Genomic DNA, 17,080 nt, shown 5'->3' on the forward strand with positions numbered 1-17,080 from the left:
TGATTGGATTGTAATTTTGTGCTACGACGATCTTCGACGATCATTTGGCTGCAAACTGAAATTATATTCAACCCGCCAAAGTGGCTAGTGGGAGTGGCTGTCTTACCCGCCACAGCTGAAATCTACCCGCATTTGGCGGGTTGGCGGGTGTTAATGTCAAGCCCTGATCCTAACACTCTATCATGACAACATCATGAGACTACTTTTCGCCTCGACGAGAAATCTCGTCACATATTAGTCTCGCGAGATCGTGACACGAGATCTTGTCACACCCCTATAAAATAATGAAAAGGAAATTATAAATTTACACAGTTGATGAGATATATAGTTCACCCAAAAATGAAAAAATCTCTCATTTATTACTCACCCTCATGTCATTCCAAACCTGTAAGACCTTCATTCATCTTTGGAACAGATGGAAGCGATGAGAATACTTTTTGTGTGACTTGTGTCACAGTGTGACGAGCAGGGTGGGCGAGAGCCGTGAAGGAACGGTGCGAGGCCGGTGGCGCGAATGTTAACACCGGTCTCGAATCTCTCACGGAGGAGCTCCGGAAGCATAAAAGGGAGCGACGACAGTGAAGGACGAGAAAGGACCAGGCCTGGACGTTTGTGTGGCCGACGTCCGTGAGGGTCTGCCGGCATTACTTTCCTATTGTCCTTTGTTTATTTTTTATTAAAGTTTCTTTAAATGTTCGCCGGTTCCCGCCTCCTTCTTCCCGTACATACGAACTTTGTTACACACTGTATAGCTTCTGTTGGCACGGACCAGATGGAATAGTTATGAGATGAATGTGTCACAACATCAGTGCATCACACTTTGCTGTGTATGTATGCTGTCTATGATGACCCCTGTCCCCCGTCGAAAACACATATGGGCACATGAGCAGCGGAACTGGAGCTTGGAGCAGTAGAAAAAGGTTATCTGGTTCGACAAGTCCCATTTTCTTTCAAATCACGTGGATGTGTGAGGCATTTACCTGGGAAAGTGATGTACCAGGATCACTGTGGGACAAGTGGTGCTCGCTGCAGAGCCAAATGACCTCCAGCTCCACCTCTCTGGAGCTCAAAAGTGGAGCTTCTCCTGTTTAATGGATGGAGAAATTAGGGTTATGGGTAGGGTTAGGTTGTGGTTGGAGGATGCAGCTCCACCCATCATGCCCACAGTAGGTCGAGGGAGGGGGAGCTGGAGGTTATACTCCACCCATGGCTCTGCAGTGAGTAGCCTCTCCTGTGGGATGACGAGGAGCCGGTGGAGGGAGTGTGATCATGATGCTCCATGTTCTGCTGGAAAACACCTCAAGTGTCTCATTCAGCAGGATAATACACCTTACCACACATGGTTTGAGGAACATGATGAAGAGTTCAAGGTGTTGCTCTGGCCTCCAAATTCCCCAGATCTCAATCTAAGCGAGCAGCTGTGGGATGTGCTGAACCAACAAGTCCATGCCTCAGTGGATCGGCACTGTTTTGGCAGCACATGGAGGACCAACAGTTGTCTGTATTAGTACTTAAAAGCTTAGAAATAATTAAGTTACCCATTTATGTGCAAAAAAGTGTGCTTTTACTGAAATACTATTCTATACAGTATATTAAAAGAGACAAATAATATTGTGATTGCTTTAATCATACTGCAAAATATAATCATGTATGGCAACTTGAAAAATTTGTTAATAAAAAGGAAATAAAAATATGTTAACATTTAATGATCTACAAGAATTTTCAGATATATATTTCTTAGCAAGCTATTTATAAAAACAAAGCAGATATTGTCATGGTCCTAAAAGTAGTAGATCTTTCATCATCTTGGAATTATAAGGTTCTTTTTGCATTCTGAGCGGTTTTGAGATATTGAGCTTCAAAGTTTTTGCATTCCATTCGACTCTGTAGATAGAACCTTTTTGTTTTATAAATTTAAAAAAAACATCACAAAATGTTAATAATTTGTCACAGAATAAGAATATGTTAATAACTCAATTTTGATTAAAAAAAAATATCAGATAGAACCTTATAATTCCAAGGGGACGATATAGCCATGAATATGATTCATGATTCAGGATTTCTTATCGTTTGGCGCCCTCTAGTGAACAACCTTCAGTGCTCGGAGCCCTAATAATAATGCTAAAACAAACATAAAATCATAAATGGAACACATTATGGTCTCTTGGAGTTCAAGAACACATAAACATCATTAAAAGTAACACCTGTTGTACCAATGCACAATAAAAAATAAAGCTTCATTATTGGCATCAATGGTTCATTGATGAACCTTTAACATTCATGGAACCTTTGCATTGTTTGCTTATTAAAATGTTCTTCACACTAAGAAAAAATGGTTCTTTAAAGAATTGTTCATCTGAAAGAGAGTGTATGTTCCACTCACAGGCAGCAGAATCACTTGGGATTTTCTACATATCCCGGCTGATCCATGTAGGATCACTCAGTAAACAGCACCAGTATCCCAGTGGTTACAGTCTTCAGAGAGTTGAACTACAGTACCATCTGATCACTTATAGCTGACTCTTTATAATAACTGACTACATTTACAGGCACCCTGATAATGTGAATCATAATGAGACGATTTAGCTTCAGCTCATGCAAACACAATACTTTGATGAAATTGAAGCTCAATTGTAGTAACATAATTAAAGTAAAATATGTGATGTATGCAGGTATGTAATCAATTTAATCACATCTACTTCACTCTGGCCAAAGTGCGCATGTGCTTGTGATGAACACGGAAGATGCCGTCATGTGCAGATTCAGAGATGAAGAACGCACCACATTTTTGGGGTGCTAAAGAAAATTTGACAACGTTGTGCAACATGAATATAATGCTGTACCATTAAAATGTGTTTTGCATTTGACAAATCAATGAGCAGTAACACGCCTATTCTGTTTAGTTCATCATTTGTGCTGTACATCGGGGTGTGAAAACAACTCTTAGAGGAATAATGAAAAGTGCATGTAAACGTGATTGAAGAGGTTTGCTTGTGTCATGTAAACATCTTACTGTAATTAAGTTCTTACTCTGATTATTTGAAATAATCACATTATTGGTGCACATGTAAATGTAGTCATTGAAAAAATTCTTGTCTTATTACATTCATCTTAGTCCTGCAGATGAGCACCTGTATGTAAGGCCCAGTGTGATGGTCACTTCTACTGGACGTAGAGTTTCTCATGTGTTACCTGTAATTCAACACAAAAACAGTTACAGGATGCCAGTCAAATCAAGAGAAAATAATGGTTTAGATGCAAAAGTATAAACTATTTTAGGCTTATAATATCCAAACTATTCCATTGTTGAAATTCAAAACTAATCCAATAATATTCTTAAGGAGAGAAACAAAGTTGTGTGTCGTTTTCATTGGCTTCATGACGATACTTGCCTTCTTGTGTTACCAAGAGATGACACCAATGACAGCAGTGATGCCCACAGAGATGCCCAGAGCGGATGTGGTTACGCCTGCAGTGTTACTGTAGATGGCAGGTGGTGGTTGTTCTGGGCTGAAGGTACAGGGTGGAGGCTCTGTAAAGGACACCGAACACATTTTTACAAATAGGACTACAAGGACTACAGGTTAAGACGCTATAAAAGAAAATCAATTATTTTGGGCTTCCTCTTTGAAGTAGTCTATACCATGTGATGTGAAAGCTGTGTGGCATGTCATTTCCTGAACACCACAACATTAGCTTTGACTCATTCCTCTCATGATGCATCATAACTTAACCCACAAGTCACTTGAGTTCAGTCATTCATTGTAACATTCATAACTTTCTTTGTTTTTCTATGGCTAAATGAGCAAAAATATCAAGCTTCATTTTAAGAGCATGTTCAGATGTTTCAGCGTACTGGAGACAAACAAAACAGGTTCTTTGCCATTGTATAAAATGTCATTAAATTTCAATTTCATCATTTTTACAGTTTTTAGATGCCCCAAAATGCTTTAGAATTAACTTTTTTTTCTCATAACTGGCATAAAATCTATACTGCTGTCCTTTTATTATACGGAGGACTTCGACATTGTGATGATGCAATACCACAATGCATTTCAAAGATAAGACGACGTGCTATTAATACTTACTATACACAGTAACTTGGTAAATCTTGTTTTCCGGCTGTGTATCTCCATGTTTGCAGACTTTGTAAAGCCCCGATTGACTGAAGCTCACGTTCATCAGGATCAGTGTCACATTCTCTTCATCACAAATCAATGAGACTCCAGAAATCAAACACTCGCGCTCACAGACTCGATCATGACACGTTATCTGTGCTATCAGCTGCTGTGAGGAGCCTTTGAGACGAGAAACCAAAACCTGAGGGTCTTCTTCCCACTTCTTAATGTGAATAGAGATGGTGAGGTTTCCTCCTTCAGACACCGTTAGCGATTCGACATCATCATCATCATCATCAACACAGCAGTAGCAATGCCTTTAAAATATTTGCATTGTAAATATAAACTGTGTGCAAGTAAAGCAGATCCACACTCAAAGCGGTATCCTTTATAAAACGGACTTACCAATAAAACACGCTACAACGAGCATCATCTTCATTATTTTAGATTGAAACGTCTGGATTAAATTTATCCGTCCTATGATGTGGAGACATATAGATTACATTTGTTGTTTTGTCGCTGATAGTTCACGCGGATTCCTCGAATGAGATGCAGCAGGTGACTTCTTTGGAAACTTCTTAAACCACAGACAGACACACACACCCCGCCTCCACACGCTTTGCACTGTCTACACCACCACATTGTAACATTATCATTCAGATTAGCGCACAAGGAAATGTTTAATTGCGGATTTTAAAATAATGTATTTGGTAAAGTCCTAAATATGGGAATTAATATAAATGACTCTGAAATCATTATAATGTTTGTTAAAATTGTTACAATTAATCGCATCTTCAATGGTAATGTTAATAATAAAATTATTTTATCAGGAAAATAGTGTTAGTTTGGTTTAAAATACCTGTAGTGAGTGAGTGCATACGTTTTTGAACGTTTTGTATTGTACTACCACTGTGTATTTAGTGTGGTTATCCACTAATTTTTGAGTATCACATTTTTCTTTTCCTTTTTTGTGACAGGATAAATCTGCTTATTCTTACTTTTAATTTTTGGGTGATCTATCCTTTTAGCAATGTGTTAACCAACCTCATATTTTCAGACATTGAATGTGTCTTAAGCTTTCATTGGCACACTGTAAATGCAAACCTATAGAATCTACTCAAAACTGAGGTAACAGTTCACACTCAATTTATTTGGGTATAGATTCATCCCGTGTTAGATTTAACAGCCATGTAGGAGCCAATTTAATGTAATTCCTGTTTATTCCATTAGGTGTCACTATGATGTGTTGGTATATTTAGAGCACGGTGTTAATGAAACGACAGGTGTGTTTGGTGGCTGAGAGGCAAACAGTTTTGAACGTGTTAAGCCATACATTGTTTTTACTGCTCAAATGACTGCTTGCGTGGATATGGATTATGGATAAAGTGTTCTGTAACAAAATAAAGACACAGTTTGCATTTTAACATCTGCGTGTATAGACTTAATGGGCACGCGTGTTTAACGTGCTTTCTTCTGCCACCGACACCAGCGGCCTAGTGGAAGGCCGTAATAAGCTATGACACTAAAAGAAATTACTTAAGTCTAAAGAGTACATTTAAAACATACCTTCTGTAGTGTGCATAGCAAATGTTTGCAGTGAACAACAAGTTTGTCTCTGCATTGACATTAGTACAGCTATTACTCATTGAGTGGAAAAAAAAAACACTATAAACTTAATTCAGTCACCCACAAACTAACCACAAGATGTACTCATCTTCACAATGGTAACTGCAAAAACTTTAATAAAGCATAAACTCGTTAAATATGCCCTTCTCACTCCCTATAAGTGGGACCTTTTAGTAATTATATATATATATACACACATGTGTGTGTGCCTGTGTGTCTATGTATTACATTACATAAAAAAGGGACTTATTTTTTGATGTAAGTACATAGTAGTTAAAGCCACTTAATATAAAGTGGGACCAAAAAAAGAGAGACCAAATGCAGCTATATTTGTATTTTACACTATAGGCCTATGTTTTCTGTTTATTAAACCAAGTATACATCTAATCAAGTTAGTGTTTTTACTCATTTTTACATTTATACCAAAATAATAGCAGTCTAAAACAATACATACTAATCAACCATAACATTATGACCACCTTCCTAATATTGTGTTGGTCCACTTTTACTGCCAAAACAGCCCTGACCCGTGATGGACTGAAGTCCTGTAAGTTGTGAGGTGGAGCCTCCATGGATCGGACTTGTTTGTTCAGCACATCCCACAGATGCTCGATTAGATTGAGATCTGAGGAATTTGGAGGCCAAGTCAACACCTCAAACTAGTTGTTGTGCTCCTCAAACCTTTCCTGAACCATTTTTGTTTTGTGGCAGGAGCATTATCCTGTGTTCCCCAGCCTTCGCTCCCCACGTGCATCAATGAGCGTCGGCCGCCCATGACCCTGTCTCCGGTTCATCACTGTTCCTTCCTTGGAGCACTTTTGATACTGACCACTGCAGACCGGGAACACCCCACAAGAGCTGCAGTTTTGGAGATGCTCTGATCCAGTCGTCTAGCATCACAATTTGGCCCTCGTCAAACTCGCTCAAATCCTTATGCTTGCCCATTTTTCTTCTAACACATCAACTTTGAGGACAAAATGTTCACTTGCTGCCTAATATATCCACCCACTAACAGATGCCGTGATGAAGTTAATCTGTGTTATTAACTTCACCTGTCTGTGCTCATAATGTTATGACTGATTGGTGTAAGTCTATAATGAATAACCCTGCATCCCAATGTGCAATCTATCCACCCTATCCACCCTAAATAGTATTGAATATTACTAATGTCACATACTATTTAGGATGGATAGTATGGACATTGAGACACAGGGTAAGCCTCTTCTCTTTCAGATTGTCTGGATCATTGTGGCGTTACTGAAGCTCTGATTCGACTGGTTTTGTCTGGTCTGGTGGGAATCGCCACTGTTTTCTTTCTGGATGAACATGTGAGGATCTGCTCAGTTCAGTGTTTAACTGGTGATAGTGTGCATACCATTGCTGAAGTTTTTTATTTTATTATTACAATTATGGACACTAATATGAATCTGGTTATTTCGGAATCAAGTGTTAAATTGTGTTACGGGTAAAATTAATTTTCTCAGTATGTCTACTTTCTGTTGCTACATCACTAAAACCAACTTAGCCAAATCACTTAAATAAGAAAGGACAGAATGTAATGTATTTAAAATTGATTGTGATTAAAAATAAAATCTTTGTGTTTTATTTAATCTTTTAACTTTTTCGCTTCTGTGTCCATCTTCAAAACAAGTGACACTGTTTCATAACCAGTTTTAATCTTGTGAAGATATTTCTTTGTATGAATATGCAGATATAAAACTGTGTGTGTGTGTGTGTGTGTGTGTGTGTGTGGGTGGGTGTGTGGGGGCAGTTGAGATTTTAAGAAATAGACTGTGGTGAATTTCTTTGTTCAGAGCAGTGTTAGATCAGATGGGATCTCCACTTCAGAAATGTCAAATCAGACGCTGGATCTTCTCAAAAGATTTGTTTTGTTTGGTGTCCAAAACCAGTAAAATCTGTCAACAGAAAGTCTTGTCTGGTACCCCAAAACTCTATTAACAGTTGTCTAGCCTGAGAGTTTGACTGAGAAAGCCAGGGAAGAGCAGAAACGGGAGATGAACTGATGATAATAATAAAGCAGAGTTTATTGAATAATCTTAGTTGTCTGTTTCAATGCTCAGACTTCATCTGACCAGTACAAATCCATCAAGTGTTGTCATACCAAGAGAAAAACCATGGAAAATTAATGCTTCACAACATCATCCAGTGACATTAAAAACTTGAAATGGAGATATTCTCTTATATAGTCATGAAGACAAACTTCCCTTAATGCCACACAACCATAAGATTAAACAACAGTAGAAAAGAAATAAGTAATATGAAATATAAAACATAAAATGACAATAGTAATAATTAAATGATAAATGGTATAAATAAACCATATAAACACAACAAAGATGTATGGTTGCTTTCTCAAATCCTTAATGCTTCAGCATAAATTTTAAATTACTCATTTTAAATAACTCGGTTTTATACAATAAAATAAATACAAACAATGCATCTAATTAACAGAAGGCATTAAAAGTACAAAAGTCTTATAAAACTGCTCACAATTTATACAACAACAGCAACAATAAACCCTGAACTCCACTATAGTCACAGTCTGCAGTTATCGTGGTCCAATCCAAACCAACAGCTCGTGTAAATGATTCAGGGATACAAATACTGCACATCTTATCAAATACAACAATCTTGAATCTCCACTGATAAGTCAGGGTTTGATGAAATAGCTTAAGAAAATACATGTTGGTCCTAAAAAACTTTCTAAATGTTTAAATATAATAACAAAATTAAAAACACAGAAAAAACTGCCAGCTTATACTCAGAGATCACAAAAGCTCTGATGAAGTGATTGACACGCAGTCATTGCTTATGAGCTGTTGAGTAGAAAATGTGCTACAATATCTGTATTAATACTTATAAAAATACATATAAATGCATTTAAATATACAAATGGGTAACTTAATTTAAATCACAAAATTGTGTTTTTTAAAAAAATATTTTTGCATCCTTTGCATTACTTTGGCTTCCTCTAGTGGACAATCTTAAGTGTCTGAACCATTAATAATAATGCTAAAAAAATGACAAATGGGACATTCTGTGGTCTCCTGCAGTTCAAGCACACATAAACATCATTATAATGCACAGCTGTTCCAGTAGGTGCTGCTGAAAGGATGCACAATCACTTGGAAGTTGGGATTTTCCACACATCCCACTAGTTGATCCACACACTGGTTGGATCTCGCTCAAAACAGCACCAGTGTCCCAGTGGTTACACTCTTCAGGCAGGCTTACAGCTGACACTTTATAATTTAACATTTCATAATTTTCCAGCTTAGTCTTGAGCCAGATGAGGTTTCCAGTTGTTAAATAACTCTCCCACATTCAATAAGTATCAATAACACTCAGGGATCCGTTATCTCATGACGCTTTGCCTGTTAGTTAATACAAAAACACAATTACTGAATGTCATGCAAACCAAGAGAAAATAATAGTGTAGATGCAAAAGCATAATCTATAACTATTTTAGTGTTATAATATCCAGACCATGCCATTGCACAATAAAATTCTTAAAGGAATATTTCACGCCAAAATAAACATTTGCTGAAAATGTACTCGCCCTCTGGCCATCTGAGATGTAGATAGTTTGTTTCTTATCTGAAGAGAAATTTAGCATTACATCATTTGCTCATGGATGGATCTTCTGCAGTGAATGTGTGCACAATAATCCACACGACTGCAGTCCATAACATCTTGTGAAAAGCTGAATGTTATAAGAAAAAAATCCATCATTTGCTAAAATGATGTCCTCTATCTATCAGGTCTGAATCAGGAGAGAAATATGCACAGATCAAACACCATTTACAGTCCAAAACCGTTCTAAACAAATATGTCAGTGGATTTTGATCATGGACTGATTAAAAGTTTTTAGCCAAGCAATGGTTTAAAGTTAAAATGCCTTAATGATGGATTTGTTTCTTACAAACATGCAGCTTTTCACAAGATGTTAATTGATGGATGGAGTCGTGTGGATTATTGTAATGATTTCATCAGCTGTTTGGATTCGTTCTGATGCACTAGTTCACTGCAGAGGATTCATTGGCTAAAAAGTGATGTAATAATTAATTTCTCCAAATCTCTCCAGAAAAGAAACAAATTAATTTACCTCTTGGATAGCCTGAGGGTGGATGAGTACATTTTCAGCAAATTGTTATTTTTGGGGTGAACTATTCCTTTAAGGAGAGAAAATAAGTTTGTCATCTTTAATGTCATCATGATTTAACAGATTAAGATAAAATGCCTTGTGATGATACTTGCCTTCCTGCGTTTCAAATAAACGACACCGATGACAGCAGCAGTGATGAGCAGCATGAAGCACACAGCAGCTGAGGTTACACCTGCAGTGAATGATTTACTGTTCCTGACAGACGACAGCAGCTCAGGGCTGATGGTACTGAGTCGAGGATCTGTATATGACAAGAACAAAAACTGTTAGTGGGTTCTTACATAACTGTATTAAATGTCCATGGATTTTCACAAATTAGATTAACATATATATGTACAAAGAATGTATAATTAAAGCCCTGTGGTCATCTCTGATCAACACCATGATATACAATGAAAGCACTGTGATCAGAGTAAAGATCTGAACTGGTTATTCTTGCGCATCTCAAACATCACCACATTTCACACATTAAGATATTGTATGGTTTCAGATGAGTGCTTGAGGCATATGGATTACTTTATATTTTTATGAGTACTTTTATAACCAGAATTCCCATTTATTGTGCCCAGGATATTCTTCAAGAAAATATAATTTTGTGTTCCATGAAAGAAACTAATTAAAGTTTTAGAACAAGAACAACACAAAATTATTTTCAGTGTATCCAGATATAACACACATTACGTAAAAATGTACAAATCAGGGGTTTGGGTTCTATGAAAACATTTAGAGAAAAACTGTGTAAAAAAAACAAAAAACAAAAAACATTTACTTTAAAATTAATTTACACATTTAATTGAAATAAATCAATAATAATAAAAAGTAATTTAAATACATTACAATTGATTTAAATAACTAAAATTAATAATAAAGAAATGATTCAAATAAATAAATAATACATCCATCAGTATATAGTACTACTAACTATAGGGAGTAGGGGGAAAAAAAACATTTTAAAAATCACCCAAATAACATGAAGACATTCAAGTGAGTTTGTTTTGGCGATCTTTCCTTTTCACAATTTCGATTATAAATATTTGTTACTGCATAAACTTTCCATAATGTACAGCATTCCTGAACACAACAACTGCACCAGAACAACGTTACTTTCGGTTCACGTCCGCTACGTCATGAGTGATGACGCAAGGCTACGACGCAACATCACATCATCGACAGGTCACTTGAGTTCAGTCATTCATAGCGTGAAGGCAAAAAATACAAACATCTACATTCATTTCAATAGCATACAGTGGCTAATGTCGTTTCCGCTTACAGGAGACAAAAACAGGAAATGTTCTTATTGTGTATAAGAACGTAATTAAATAGCATTTTCGTTCTTTCAGAAAGTTTTTAGATGCCCGCCTACGTCAAAATGCCTCAAAATAAACAATTGTTTCTCATAATTAAATAAATCTGTGCTGCTGTTCTTTTGCTGTTCTACGACATTATGATGATGCAACTACTACAACACATTTCATCATGAAAAAACTGCATGATTCTTCAATCAAAGACAATATGACATGCTCGTTTAATACTTACGATACACTGCGATGTTGTAAATCTTGTGTTCCAGCTGTGCACTGCTCAGTTTTTGGACCAAGTAACGTCCCGTTTGACTGACGTTCATCAGGATCAGCGTCACATTCTCTCCATCAGAGCTCAGAGAAACTCCGGATATCCAGTACTCGCTCTCACAGACTCGATTGTGGCAGATTAGCTGTGCTATCGCTTCCTGTGAGATGCCTTTGAGACGAGAAACCAAAACCTGGGGGTCTTCGTCTAGTTTCTTGATGTGAATAGAGATGGTGAGGTTTCCTCCTTCAGAAACCCTGATAGACTCAATCTCATCTTTATCATCATCGACACCACCAGCAGCAGCAGCAATGCCTAAAAAGTAATTGCACCGTAAATATACACTGTACCCGGTATAATTTAACCTGTGAGAGTAACTGTCAAACCGGGACATGACTTACCGATCCAACACGCTACTACAACGATCAGTATCATCTTCAGCCTCTTGGAAAACGACATTATAATATCCAGTGTCTTGATTTGATAGTTTATGACCCACGCGACTGCTCAAATCAGAGTTTATAGTCTGAAACAGATTTTCGGTGACACTGGGCGGTAGCGATGTGTCGTTCGCGAATGCTCTAGGATCATACCATTATGTGACAGAAGGAAGGGGAAACACGCTCTGAAGATCGCAGTGTAGTGGTGCAGGTCAGGTGCACAGAGCGACCGAGAGAGACGGGGAGACGGATTTAAATGCAAGCGCGTTGGGAAAAAGTTGAAACAAACAGAAAATTAGGCTTCTTAAATGCTATTGGCTCGTTTAGCATATCCTAACGACACCTCTGGCAAATCGTTATCTGTAATAATATCAAACATAGCTAACACATGACACATAACATAACACAATATAGCCTACATATAAACTATTGTGCATAGGCTAAATAACAATTAGATAAGCTTTAGTTCGTTTAACGAGATTTTTAGTTGCTGATTCTGGAATAATACCAAAAGTCTGATGAGAGTGATTTAGAAAGTAATTTATATTGAGACAATTATACATGATTGATAAAATGGTTAAATGGTAATTTTAACTAGCATATATATATATATATATATATATATATATATATATATATATATATATATATATATATATATATATACACGGATGCTGGTCATATAATTAGAATATCATGAAAAAGTTCATTTTTTTATTGTAAATTATTTTAAAAAAATGAAACTTTCATTTATACTAGATTCCCTACATGTAAAGTAAAACATTTCAAAAGTTTTTAAAAAAAAATTGTTGATATGCTTTATTCTTTTTAACGTCCCTCTTTGATCAGCAGTTTAATATAGTTGGCTGGGCAGCTGTTCTCTTCATTTTTTGGTGCTACCCGTGCTCTCCCATTCAAACAGTAGAGAAACACTCCCGTTGTTTAGTGAAAGTGTGACGCGCATTGGTTGGGCGTTACCAATCGGTTTAATGCAGGGGAGTATTCTATTTATTTAGTCTAATTTATTATGATAAACTCATATTTGAACAGAAACAAAATTATTGTTACAAAATAAATGAATTCTACATATTTTTCATTTGATCTACTGTGATTTTCATGTTGAAATATTGGGGGGTTGTAACTGAAGTATTTGAATATTCACAAAATCTCTGCGTGCCTTTTTCAACCAGTGCAAAAACGAATTCCTTCGCTTGTCCTTCACGCCCGCACCCTTTTTCCGCGGATGCCCTCTCTTGTCTGATCGCTAAAACAACATGCCTGCTTGAGCATTACTCACATTAAGCAGGATTTTATGCATTTGCACCAACATTTTTAACCCCAACCATACTCCCTATAACAACTAACATTAACATCACATGGAATGTTATTATGAATATTATGAATTGGATTTCATGAGAGCTACACATTCCAAAAAAGTTGGGACAGGTAGCAGTAAGAGGCCGGACAAGTTAAATGTACATATAAGGAACAGCTGGAGGACCAATTTGCAACTTATTAGGTCAATTGGCAACATGATTGGGTATAAAAAGAGCCTCTCAGAGTGGCAGTGTCTCTCAGAAGTCAAGATGGGCAGAGGATCAGCAATTCCCCCAATGCTGCGGTGAAAAATAGTGGAGCAATATCAGAGAGGAGTTTCTCAGAGAAAAATTGCAAAGAGTTTAAAGTTATTATCATCTACAGTGCATAATATCATCCAAAGATTCAGAGAATCTGGAACAATCTCTGTGTGTAAGGGTCAAGGCCGGAAAACCATACTGGATGCCCGGGATCTTCGGGCCCTTAGAATTTGAAGTTCTTTTTGGAAAACTGGGATGCCATGTCATCCGGACTAAAGAGGACAAGAATAACATATGCTCCAATCCAGATGTCGTCTCTTTCAGGGAAGACCTTGCATTTTCCAACATGACAATGCCAGACCACATACTGCATCAATTACAACATCATGGCTGCGTAGAAGAAGGATCCGGGTACTGAAATGGCCAGCCTGCAGTCCAGATCTTTCACCCATAGAAAACATTTGGCGCATCATAAAGAGGAAGACAGTCGAGCAACTAGCCTGTATTAAACAAGAATGGGACAACATTCCTATTCCTAAACTTGAGCAACTTGTCTCCTCAGTCCCCAGACGTTTGCAGACTGTTATAAAAAGAAGAGAGGATGCCACACAGTGGTAAACATGGCCTTGTCCCAACTTTTTTGACATGTGTTGATGCCATGAAATTTAAAATCAACTTATTTTTCCCTTAAAATGATAAATTTTCTCAGTTTAAACATTTGATATGCCATCTATGTTGTATTCTGAATAAAATATTAAAATTTGAAACTTCCACATCATTGCATTCTGTTTTTATTCACAATTTGTACAGTGTCCCAACTTTTTTGGAATCGGGTTTGTGTGTATATACAGGTGCTGGTCATATAATTAGAATATCGTGAAAATTTTTATTGTAAATTATTTTTAAAAATGAAACTTTCATATATTCTAGATTCCCTACATGTAAAGTAAAACATTTCAAAAGTTTTTTTTTTTTAAATTTTGATGATTAGAGCGTACAGCTCATGAAAGTCCAAAATCCAGTATCTCAAAATATTAGAATATTTCCTAAGATCAGTCAAAAAATGGATTTTCAAAACAGAAAAGTTCAAGTTCTTTAAAGTATGTTCATTTGTACACTCAATACTTGGTCAGCAGCACATATTACAAAAAATGACTTGCTCCTAGCACAGATTACAGCATCAGTGAAGTGTGGCATGGAAGTGATCAGCCTGTGGCACTGCTGAGGCACTATTGAGCCTTCAGATCATCTGTATATTGTTGGTTTGACTGTTTCTCATCTTTCTCTTGAAAATATCCCATAGATTCAGGGGTCAGGCATGTTGGCTGGCGAATAAAACACAGTAATATCATGGTCAGCAAACCACTTGGAAGTGGTTTTTGCACTGTGGGCAGGTGCTAAAGTCCTGCTGGAAAAGGAAATCAGCATCTCCATGAAGCTTGTCAGCAGATGGAAGCATAAAGTGCTCCAAAATCTCCTGGAAGATGGCTGCATTGACTTTGCACTTGATAAAACACAATGGACCAACACCAGCAGATGTCACGGCCCCCCAAATCATTACTAACTTCAGAAACTTCACACTAGACTTCAAGCAGCTTGGATTCTGTGCCTCTCCAGTCTTCCTTCAGACTCTGGGACCATGATTTCAACATGAAATGCAAAATTTACTTTTATCTGAAAAGAGGACTTTCGACCACTGTTCACTGTCCAGTTCTTTTTCTCCTTAACCCAGGTAAGATGCTTCTGACGTTGTTTCTGTTTCAGAAGTGGCTTGGTAGTCATTTTCCTGAAGATGTCTGAGTGTGGTGACTCTTGATGCTCTGACTCCGGCTTCATTTGACTCATTGTGAAGCTCTCCCAAGTGTTTGAATCGGCTTTACTTGACAGTATTCTCAAGCTTGTGGTCATCCCTGTTGCTTGTGCACCTTTGCCTACCCAATTTCTTCCTTCTAGTCAACTTTGCATTTAATATGCTTTGATACATCACTCTGTAAACAGCCACCACATTCAGTAATGACCATCTGTGACTTACTCTCTTTGTGGAGGGTGTCAATGATTGTCTCCTGGACCATTGCCAAGTCAGCAGTCTTCCCCATTAGTGTGGTTTCAAAGAACAAGAGATACCCGGAATGTATACTGTAGGGATGGTCATTTAATGAAACTCAAATGTAAATATTCTAATATTTTGAGATACTGGATTTTGGACTTTCATGAGCTGTATGCTTTATACTGAGAAGGTATGAGAATGTTGTGTAATACACTCCACATATATTTTAGCTAGCTAATCCATTGCCATTTAGCCATAACTATCACTGTAATTTTAACCAGTTACCAAAAACAGCCGTCTGTTTTGTTAATTCATTTTTCAATAGTGTCTGTAATTATAAATGACAAAAGTATTCACATCTGTGTTTTTCTTCCTAAATTAATCTGACTTTTGAACAAATTGGCTGAATAAACGATTAAGTATATTACTCATTAAAGCAGCGAATCGCTGCCGCCTACTGGCAGTTTCAATATTTAACATCATTTTTAGAATCACTCAGTTATGTTAGAATTTGATGAATGATTATACATAAATTTCATAAAGTTATGAAGTATAGATGATAGATATATAGAGAAGAAATAAATTATCCAATAACACTACACATAGAAAAAAGATTATTATTATTTTTTAATTAAAAAAATAATAACAGGCAGCATACTAACGTTCAACCCCCCAATGTTGAAACCAAATCTACGCCCTTGTGTGTAAGCATTAAACAACATTAAACGAACCCATCAAACCAAGCATGCCTGGAACTTCATTTATTTCGACATGCAACATATATATATATATATATATATATATATATATATATATATATATATATATATATATATATATATATATATAATAATAAAATATTAAGAAAATATATTCTCTGATAAGGAATCACATTTTTTTAACCCATGGGTTATTGTACCATTTACTCAAACAGAGATAGATATTCAACAATGAAAACAAAACCAGATTTTTTTTTTTTATTTTGATTTCAGAAATAATCTAATATTCAACTCAACGATGACTGCAACTAGAAATTGTATTGATTTTATCTATTGTTCTAAGACATTTAAAAAAAATCTTTTAATTAGGCTAACATTTTACACTCAATATGTGTGCTTTAAATTTGTAGTGTCACAGTTGTGTATGTTTATAATCATAATCGGGTGAAAAAAACTTCCAAGGTGACTGAAAAGGATATTGTATCGGAGAGGTTTTTGAGAGTCAAACACTGCCATCTTGTGATGCTGGACTGAATATCTTGTGAATAAAATGAACAGTGGCTGGTTAGCGTGCCACATAGTAACATATATTTAACTAAAAAAAGATCACATTTCTATTTCCCTTTACATTTGTGTGCAGTTTCACTCACCTACTGCTCCCTTTGCATCGCGGTGCCCCCGCGTATTTCAGTTCCCATTGTTTCAACATCATTTTTTGGGTGCAAAAGTGATTTCGAACCAACAATCAGCATTGACACATGACCACTGACTCAACATTGTTTCAATGATTGCTTGCTG

General features: G+C 36.6%; 2 protein-coding genes and 1 long non-coding RNA gene across 4 annotated transcripts in view; 1 reads left to right on the forward strand and 2 right to left on the reverse strand.

Moving 5' to 3' along the window:
• Nucleotides 1–4,768, reverse strand: part of LOC137009704 (interferon-induced very large GTPase 1-like) — a 53,729-nt gene extending 48,961 nt beyond the window's left edge. The window contains exons 1-5 of the mRNA XM_067372148.1: nt 4,722–4,768; nt 4,089–4,435; nt 3,406–3,532; nt 1,205–1,329; nt 981–1,084 (exon numbers count right to left, since the gene is read on the reverse strand). Of these exons, the coding sequence (XP_067228249.1) occupies nt 981–1,084; nt 1,205–1,329; nt 3,406–3,532; nt 4,089–4,435; nt 4,722–4,768 (750 nt within the window). The remainder of the gene's footprint in view (nt 1–980; nt 1,085–1,204; nt 1,330–3,405; nt 3,533–4,088; nt 4,436–4,721) is intronic.
• Nucleotides 1–6,753, forward strand: part of LOC137008706 (uncharacterized) — an 86,556-nt gene extending 79,803 nt beyond the window's left edge. The window contains exon 4 of the long non-coding RNA XR_010892803.1: nt 6,456–6,753. This is a non-coding gene — a long non-coding RNA (uncharacterized lncRNA). The remainder of the gene's footprint in view (nt 1–6,455) is intronic.
• si:rp71-80o10.4 (uncharacterized protein LOC100307105 homolog) overlaps nt 1–12,075 on the reverse strand; it is a 123,312-nt gene extending 111,237 nt beyond the window's left edge. Inside the window, exons 1-4 of one of the 2 annotated variants that reach the window (XM_067370400.1) lie at nt 11,901–12,075; nt 11,467–11,814; nt 10,023–10,171; nt 7,766–9,139 (exon numbers count right to left, since the gene is read on the reverse strand). In XM_067370400.1, the coding sequence (XP_067226501.1) occupies nt 9,110–9,139; nt 10,023–10,171; nt 11,467–11,814; nt 11,901–11,958 (585 nt within the window). In that variant the 5' untranslated portion in view covers nt 11,959–12,075 and the 3' untranslated portion in view covers nt 7,766–9,109. Of the gene's footprint in view, nt 1–7,765; nt 9,140–10,022; nt 10,172–11,466; nt 11,815–11,900 lie in introns of those variants that run through there. The other variant, XM_067370399.1, reaches the window with a different exon arrangement.
• Between the last annotated feature and the right edge of the window lie 5,005 nt (nt 12,076–17,080).

This window comes from Chanodichthys erythropterus, chromosome 20, assembly GCF_024489055.1.
Source record: "Chanodichthys erythropterus isolate Z2021 chromosome 20, ASM2448905v1, whole genome shotgun sequence".
NCBI lineage: Eukaryota > Metazoa > Chordata > Actinopteri > Cypriniformes > Xenocyprididae > Chanodichthys > Chanodichthys erythropterus.